Below are 8,514 nucleotides of genomic sequence, written 5' to 3' on the forward strand. Positions count from 1 at the left end.
GCTTGTGTTTAATGTCAAAAAAGCAACAACTTGCCCTGACCAGTTTGGCACAGTAGCTGGAGCGTCAGCCTGTGGACTGAAGAGTCCCAGATTCGATTCCGGTCAAGGGGATGTACCTTGGTTGCGGGCACATCCCCAGTAGGGGGTGTGCAGGAGGCAGCTGATCGATGTTTCGCTCTCATGGATTTTTCTAGCTCTCTATCCCTTTCCCTTCCTATCTGCAAAAAATCAAATAAAATATATTTTTTAAAAAAGCAACAACTTATGTATAAATGTTCTAAAAGCTAACTTTTATAAACTGAAACCCATTAATTAATATTATAACTATGCCTTAGAAACAGGATTTATTAAGCCATTATTTTATATAGGCAGATGTATATGTTTTAGCTGCTGTTTTGAATTCTATCAGGGATATTTCTGACTTTTAAAAGTACAACAAATATACTTTGTTTTTTGAAAGGAAGATGAAAATCAAAATGGATAATACAACATAAAAATTATTAAAAAAGTATATATATATATATATATATGGAAATACCCTGAAAGCTACATGTGAATCGCTGAGAAGTGGCCCCTCTTTTTCGATGTAATTTATGCTTGAGTCTCCAGCAATTAGATGTACGTTTCCTTCCATGCCCTCTACTGAGCTCTGACAGGCTGTGCTCTCTCCGGGATTCAATGCTTTTGCAAGAGTGTCAAATGCCCTATAAGGAGACATCAGAAGCTGTGAGCTTGGACATCTCCACAATAAAATAAAAATTGTATATAAAATTCTGGAATTAAGATTTAGGCCTAAAAACTGTTTAGGAAATCAAACTTTGGTGTATCACTGAATACTCTATTTCAGTGATATCTATGGCTCTCCAAAAGCAACAAATTAGACTTCATATGTATGAAAAAATATATTAATGTATTATCAGAGAACTAGTCTTTAAAAAAAATTTTAAGGAGGTATAATTTTTATACTTCGGTATAAAAATATACTTTTACAAGTTATACATTTGTTACAAGATATCAGCTCGTTTATTTTACATATAGCAGTTATTTAGAAAGAACAAGGGCTAGAATTTATGTTGACCTGACTGTGTTCTACACAACATAAAGTTAGGTTTTAACTTTATTTTATAATTCAGAGAATATTTTAAAACTTGTGGTTACATAGCTACATCTAAACAGTAAGAATTTGAGATTAGAATAGCAAATAATTAACTAATGTTAGTAAATAATTATTCAAAGTAGTTCTCCATATTTTCTAATGAGATGCCTTCTAGATTTACTTAAAACCTCTTGTTCAACAAAGTACTTAATGAGATTCTTAAATGAAGTTTCTTTAATATTTGAGGTGATGGAAAAAATGTGAAAAAAGCCTAAAGAAATCTGATTTCTACATGACAAGTATTAATACTGAGAGAATGAAAAATAGAATTCTGATGAGTTTCCTGAAGTGTAACTTAAAAATTCGATTTAACTAAGTCTTTAAATCTATTTCATCACTAAAAATTGATGGGAAAAATGAACATGACTCCCTAATAAAGATAAATGGTTAACTCTAAATACACAGAAGATAAAATCTGACAACTAAACTATATCTGAAATTTCAGACCCAAATAATCATCGTTAGTGGAAAAAAATTCCTGAATTTTATGACTACATTTCTAATATATAATAATATTCACTTATTGCTCATTATGTATAATGTAGCCTGCTGGAAAACATTTTACATTTGAATGCAATTTTTTAGTTAAAACTGACTATGATTTACATTTTCTAAACCTAAAGAAATACCGGTTTTTTGAAACCTCTATAAATAGTATTCAACCTAAAAATATCTTAAGAAATACTAAAGGACACTTAAACGAAAGGACACTTAAGATCAAAACAGGCCTTACCTTGAAACATCACCGTTGGTATGAATTTCTTGATTAAATTCACACAAAGAGGTACCACCATTACTTAATCCTTCAATCATAGACATTTTATTACTATTTTGAAAAAGATCTTTAGTTTTTCCAAGATTTGCTAATGATGTAACCACACTGGCCAATGTACTTAAATCTCCCTGACATGTATCAGCCTTAAAAAAAAAATTAAAAAAAAAATTAAATTCTGCAAGTAGGTATCTGTCAACTTTTAAATCTGAAATATCCAGTTGTAAATTATGAAATGCCAAAATAAAAGTACTCTAAGATGAAATCTAAAAAATAAAATCAAAGATCTGTGAGCATTTAGAAGCTTGTTGAGGAAAATACATGTTTAAAAACATCAGGTACATTGTTTTCAACAATACGTTATACAAAAATAACTTCAAACCAAACAAGGCACTTAATGGCTCACCTACCCATCCATATCACAGTCACTTAAAAGGCTATTAAATTACCTGGCCTGGTAGTTCAATTGGTTGGAGAGTTGACCTATACACCAAAAGGTTTTGGGTTAAATTCCCAGTCATGGCACGTACCTAGGTTGTGGGTTTGAAACCCGGTGGGGCGAGTATGGGAGGCAGTCAATGTTTCTCTTACATCAATGCCTCTATCTCTCTGTTTTCCTCTCTCTCTAAAATCAGTAAGAACTTACTCTTGGTGAGGATAAAAAAAAAAGGCTATTAGATTATCCTTTTTAAATTTTGATAGTTATAATTTCCAAAACATAAAATAGAAATTATAAAGAATGTAATAAAATTGTAAAGAATGTAATAAAATTATTATTAGTGAAGAGAGGGAAAAAATGTAAATGTATTATTGAACAGACTTCCTAGGATGCCAACTTTTACTAGGCACTGTGTAGTAAGTACCAGGAAATGTGCAGCTCAAAAATCTTACATATTTAAGATACTGGGCTATTTTTACATACTACATTATTTTCCCATTTGCCTTCAGCTTTTATTTTTGTTAATGGAGCTTATATTTGTATATATTTACATATTAATTAGCTTATTAAAAACAACTTTCCTTAACTCTGACTACCCAGAAATATAATTTGTACAGCAAAGGCAGTTAAGTGCTTGATTCTTCTTGCTTTTATTTTCCAATTTGTAGAGGAATAAATCATGTTGTAGCAACCTCTAATGGCAATAGTGAGTTTTGAGTATCATTTTAAATTCATAGATTTTTATATATTTGATGTTTTTCAATCCATTAGTTATTCTTTTTTAAATGTCCAAATTATTCCATCCTAATCTAATGAGAGGTCTTCAGTTGCCTTCTCTGACGTATTGACAGGATCCCTTAATGGTATTTTTTATTCTTCTTTTATGGTTTTTGTTTTCAGTGTTCTTAATCCTAAGAGAATACATGTTTCTGTGATTCATTTGTTATGGTAATTCTTTAGTTTATGTGAAATTAATTTTGGTGAATAAGTAGAATGAAATAATTTTTGAGTTCTCCCCAAATAAATGAATGGTCCCAGAATCATTACTGAGCAAGCCACCAGTTACTGAGTTCTTGCATGATTACTACTTATATATTTTATTTAATCCTAACAACACTGTGAAATAGGAATCATCATCTCATCATCCCTTTATTGATGATAAGAATTATCCATCATCACTCCAGCAGTAGATAGGGGAAGCAGGGTGGGAAGCCAGGTCTGATGGGAAAACCCATGTTCCTAACCATTCTGCTGTAGCCTTCTTATATATGAGTAAAAGATTTGCCCTAGCCTGTTTGGCTCAGTAGAGCGTCAGCCTGTGGACCGAAGGGTCCTGGGTTCGATTCCGGTCAGGGGCACATACCTTGGTTGCAGGCTCCTCCCTCACCCAGGCCCTAGTCAGGGCTTGCGCAGAAGGCAACCCATCAGTGTGTTTTTCTCACAACAATGTTTCTCTCTGACTTTCCCTCTCTCTTCCACTCTCACTAAAAATCAATGGAAAAATATCCTTGGATGAGGATTAACCAAAAAAAAAAAGAAAATTAACATTTTTTAACTAAAACTTAAACACATATATTCTCTTCCATTTTATAACAAGTCTATGTAACTACAATTTTAAGTTTGGCCACTCTTGGGCAATGTGGAAAGACCTCACTCAGCCTGTGACTTGAGAGTTTGGGGACCATTTGTCAGAAACTTACCACACAAAGTTGGTATTACAATGTAATACAAAGATATATAGACTGCACAATGTCTAGACCAGCCGTGGGCAAACTACGGTTCGGCCCGTTCGGCTGTTCTATCCGGCCTGTGGAGCCGAAAGAGCGGAGGGTTCTCCTGCTCTCCCCTCCGCTCCTTCACCAGCAGCAGTGTTAACATGGCAACGTCGGTTAACACAGCTGCGGCTCCTTCTTCTGAGTCCAGTTTAAGAACCCATTGTGGCCCTCGAGTTTGCCCACCCCTGGTCTAGACAAATAGTAATTTCTCAACAAAACTTAGTTCTTTTCCTTTCCCAAAGGAGTTAATCCTATCTAATAATAGACAAACATGGTAATTAACAGTACTTCCAACACGCTTCCCATTGGCTAATCAGGGTGATATGCAAATTAACTGCCAACCATGATGGCGGCCGGCAGCCAGGCATGCAGAGAAGTGCATGGTAGGAGCCGCAGAGACGGGAGCGAAGCCCTATTCTTGCAGGAATCCTCCTGCAACGGGCCTCTAGTATACAAATAAAATTCTAAGCAGCAATCTAACTTTGAATCATTTAGACAAGGCTAAATCTCCTAACTCCAAAGTGTATGTTAAGAGGCCAAATCTCACTTAGTAGCAGCATGCTAAAGCCCATCTGTTAGGTTGACACATTCATTATCCCTATTTTACAGATGAAAAAGGAAAATGAGACAAAGAGGTCAAATAACTTCCCAAGGTGGCAGCTGAAATGAAACTCAAGAGCACAAGTATTAAGAGTGAGTGCCTTGCCCTGGCTGCTGTGGCCCAGTGGCAGAGTGTCAACCTACGAACAAGGAGGTCATGGTTTGATTCTGGGTCAGGGCACGTGCCTGAGTTACAGGCTCAATCCCTAGTAGTGGGTGTGCCGGAGACAGCCAATCAGTGATTCTCTCTTGTATTGATGTTTTAATCTCTCTACCTCTCCCCTTTCTCTCTGAACTCAATAAATCTTTTTTTAAAAAATGAGTGTCTTAAAGTATTAATCAATAGATATATAACAAATCTGACCATAAATAGGGTGAAGAATCTTGCATGGTATATAAAACCAGATAACATTACAGGCTAAGAGAAACAAGTCATGGACTCCCTAAAATCTGTTTTCACAAATGAGTCTTCAGGAGAAATTTTTTTTGTTCTCATAAAAGGTTCCTGAAAACTACAGAATTTTTAAATATTCAATCTAAATAAACAAACCTTTATTCCTATAGACTCCTTGCTCAATAAAGAACTGTTCCAAATCTCTAAGAGAACCCAGATGACTTGGATACATAATGAGAACTCTTGCAAACCTATTCCTACTCTTAATTCAAGTTGGTGATTTGAGTCAGGTGCATTAGGAATTTCAGGTGTGTTGAAATTCACTATACAATCTGTAGTGAAATATAATAGGAATATTAAAATTTTCAAAAATATTTTCATTAATTTTTTAAGAGAGACAGGTAAGGAAAGGGGTAGAGAAAGAAACATCCATTGATGAGAAACATCCATTAGCTGCCTCCTGCACGCCACCCTACTGGGGATCAAGCTGCAACCCAAGCATGTGCTCTGACCTGGAATCGAACCCGTGATCTCTTGGTTCCTGGGTAGCTCAACCACTGAACTACATGGGCTGAGCAGGAACATTAAAAATTTTTCAATTATAAATACCTATTTATGATGACTTTTATTTCAACATGAAAAAATCTGGAAGACTTTTTAATGTTTGTCATTTCCACACTGAAGCTATAATTGTCCTAGTGGAGTAATAAATATTTCTACTAATAAAGTTAATTCCTACAGTACTGAGAGCCACGAAATGGAGGGTGCTATAGTGGCTCTGCCTATGTCACAAATGTAAACTAAGCCAGCCTGTACTTACCCTAGGAAAAGAGGACCTGCTGGCCTTAAGAGGAAATCCCTGACTTTGCAGCCAATCATGCTGTTTTCTTGCTGCTGCCTCTCATGCTCTGTGAAACTCACTCCTGCCCAAACTCTCCTGGGGAAGAGTGTTCCACTGCTTATGAGGAGACACTGTTCTCTCCCAATGCATGGGTTGTTTCTCCTTGAATAAAGGACATCAAACTCTTAACTAAATTGATTATTTTGTCATTTGACACTACAAGACAGTTGATAATTTACATATTTTTTAAAAAAGCAACTTGTAATAGGGAATATTTAGGACCAAATTAATTGACTAAATTGATAGAAATAAAGGAAACCATTTTAAAAGCTTAAAAATGTTTAATCTTTATATTAATTGCACTAAACACACCTTATCTGGTGTCATCAGCATAGAGGACTCAGTTTTTATTCCAGATGGATGAATATTCACAAACATTCCTGGATCTAACAGTCCTGCTGACCTGTAACAAATAAGAACAAGTTTCAGCCTTCGTTTCAGTGGGAAGAAAAACATATGACCAGCTACTTAATGTTTTGTTTGTTGTATTTACTATACCTTGCAGTTTCACTATCTGTTACAAAAGTAGGAGTTGCAGCTAATGGGCTTCGAAGGTCTTTTCGAATGTAGATTTTTTCTGTTGAAGCGGCACAGTTGGAAGATTTTTCTCGTGATACTTCAATGGGTTTTCTTTCACACTGAACAGCTACAAAAATGTGGTAGACTGTCACAATGCAGAATTTAAAGGCAATTATAAATGTAAATTCTAGGTCAGCAATGCTGCTCACTGAAGACATGGTTATTATAACTGAAATCCAAAGATAACCAACCATCAATCTTTAGATATTATTTGCAAATTCGACAAAGCTGCTTTAGTAAACTGTAATAATTAATGTAAAAGTGGCCATTTTGAATTCTTTCCTCTTTCTGTCACTGCTGTGGTAGAAATGTAGATGAATTTATTTATAATCTCAGTCAAGCCTGGCCAGTGGGGCTCAGATGATTGGGCATCCTCCTGTGCACTGAATACTACCAATATTCAAATCCAAGTTTTGCCACTTATTAGTTGTGTGACCTAGAACAAGTACTAAACTTGCTTACTCAAATGTAAAATAGGTAACAGTAGTACCTACAGAATAGAATCTTGCTGTGAAAATGAGAAAGTTATTAGGCATACTTAGAGCTCAATCAATAATAGCTGCCAAAAACTAAACTTAGTTATGCTTTTTTTTTTTTTTTACCATGTTCAAACTAGAAATACACAACTGGCATATAGGCACTCAAAAACTATTTGTTGTGTGAATTAAAAATACATATGTATACATTTCTATAATTTTAGTTGGAAAACTATAAACTAAAAAGCATATAAAATTGACATTTTAATGTGCTAATTTTAACATACTTCTAGTCTGCCTGAATTCTTAATTTTCTCCTTTAAAACTAATACATACAGTCTTGTTTCATTCCAAACGCAATACATCTCTGTAACCTGCAATATTGACAGCGGTTTCGATGATGTTTATTGATAATACAGTCCTTAGATCCTCGACATGAGTAAACTAAATTTTTTCGGATACTTCTTTTAAAAAATCCTTTGCAGCCTTCACAAGTTACTGCTCCATAATGACGTCCTAGAGACAAAATATTTAAAAGTCATATATTTTAGAATAGAAATGAAATAAGCCCATTTCTTCCCTTTAAACAACATATATGAGATGAAACTGAGATTTTTTGAGTTTATGACATGAAAAAAATGTTTAGGAGTTACCAAACAGAAAATGAAAACAACCATATTCTCTGATAAGATATATTAAACAATACCAGTGTTTTTAATTTTATAACATAAATTCATCAGTCTGTTCCATGCTTCTATGCCTATGGGTTTATTTTGTTCACTAGATTCCACATATGAGTGAGATCATATGATACTTGTCTTTCTCTGACTGGCTTATTTCACTTAGCATAATGCTCTTCAGGTCCCTCCATGCTGTCTCAAAGGGTAAGAGACCCTTCTTTATTTACAGCTGCATAGTATTCCATGGTATAAATGTACCACTGTGGGTTCCATTTTTCAAAACTCTGGAAGCATCTGTAGTGCTCTGATTAGCCTATCATTTCACAGACCATTTCTTTGGCATAACATCTATTAACAAACTGAACACACTCTAAGTAAAGCTCTAGTGAAGATTTTTGTAATTAAGCTATGGGCTAGTTTAAAGAAAATTAACCTCTAGAGTGCCAGGGAGTGCGATCGCGCTCCACCTGTCTTTCCCCCAAAAGTGTGGGGAGCGCTATCGCACTCCTCCTGCAGTGTCACTATTAGATGCTAGTAGTTCACTCTTTATTGACAGACGGCACCTAAGTGCAGATTACTTATGATTCTGAATGTTTGTTGTTCTAAAATTGACCACTGGCATTTATCTGCCTAATTTTCATAATTTTTTTCCTAAACTGCTGTAAAATCAGCAAAAATGTCTTGGCAATTTTAGCATAGTTCCTAGGATATTCGTTGGCATTCAAAGGGTTTAAAATGAGAT

General features: G+C 34.9%; 1 protein-coding gene across 5 annotated transcripts in view; it reads right to left on the bottom strand.

The window, feature by feature from the left end:
- NR2C1 (nuclear receptor subfamily 2 group C member 1) overlaps positions 1-8,514 on the bottom strand; it is a 37,917-nt gene that overhangs the window by 14,894 nt on the left and 14,509 nt on the right. For all 5 annotated transcript variants that reach the window (XM_015559977.1, XM_006757611.2, XM_006757612.2 and 2 more), the window contains exons 5-9: positions 7,429-7,608; positions 6,536-6,683; positions 6,350-6,440; positions 1,890-2,074; positions 539-704 (exon numbers count right to left, since the gene is read on the bottom strand). In XM_015559977.1, coding sequence (XP_015415463.1) covers positions 539-704; positions 1,890-2,074; positions 6,350-6,440; positions 6,536-6,683; positions 7,429-7,608 — 770 coding nt within the window. The remainder of the gene's footprint in view (positions 1-538; positions 705-1,889; positions 2,075-6,349; positions 6,441-6,535; positions 6,684-7,428; positions 7,609-8,514) is intronic.

This window comes from Myotis davidii, unplaced genomic scaffold (genome assembly GCF_000327345.1).
Source record: "Myotis davidii unplaced genomic scaffold, ASM32734v1 scaffold13, whole genome shotgun sequence".
NCBI lineage: Eukaryota > Metazoa > Chordata > Mammalia > Chiroptera > Vespertilionidae > Myotis > Myotis davidii.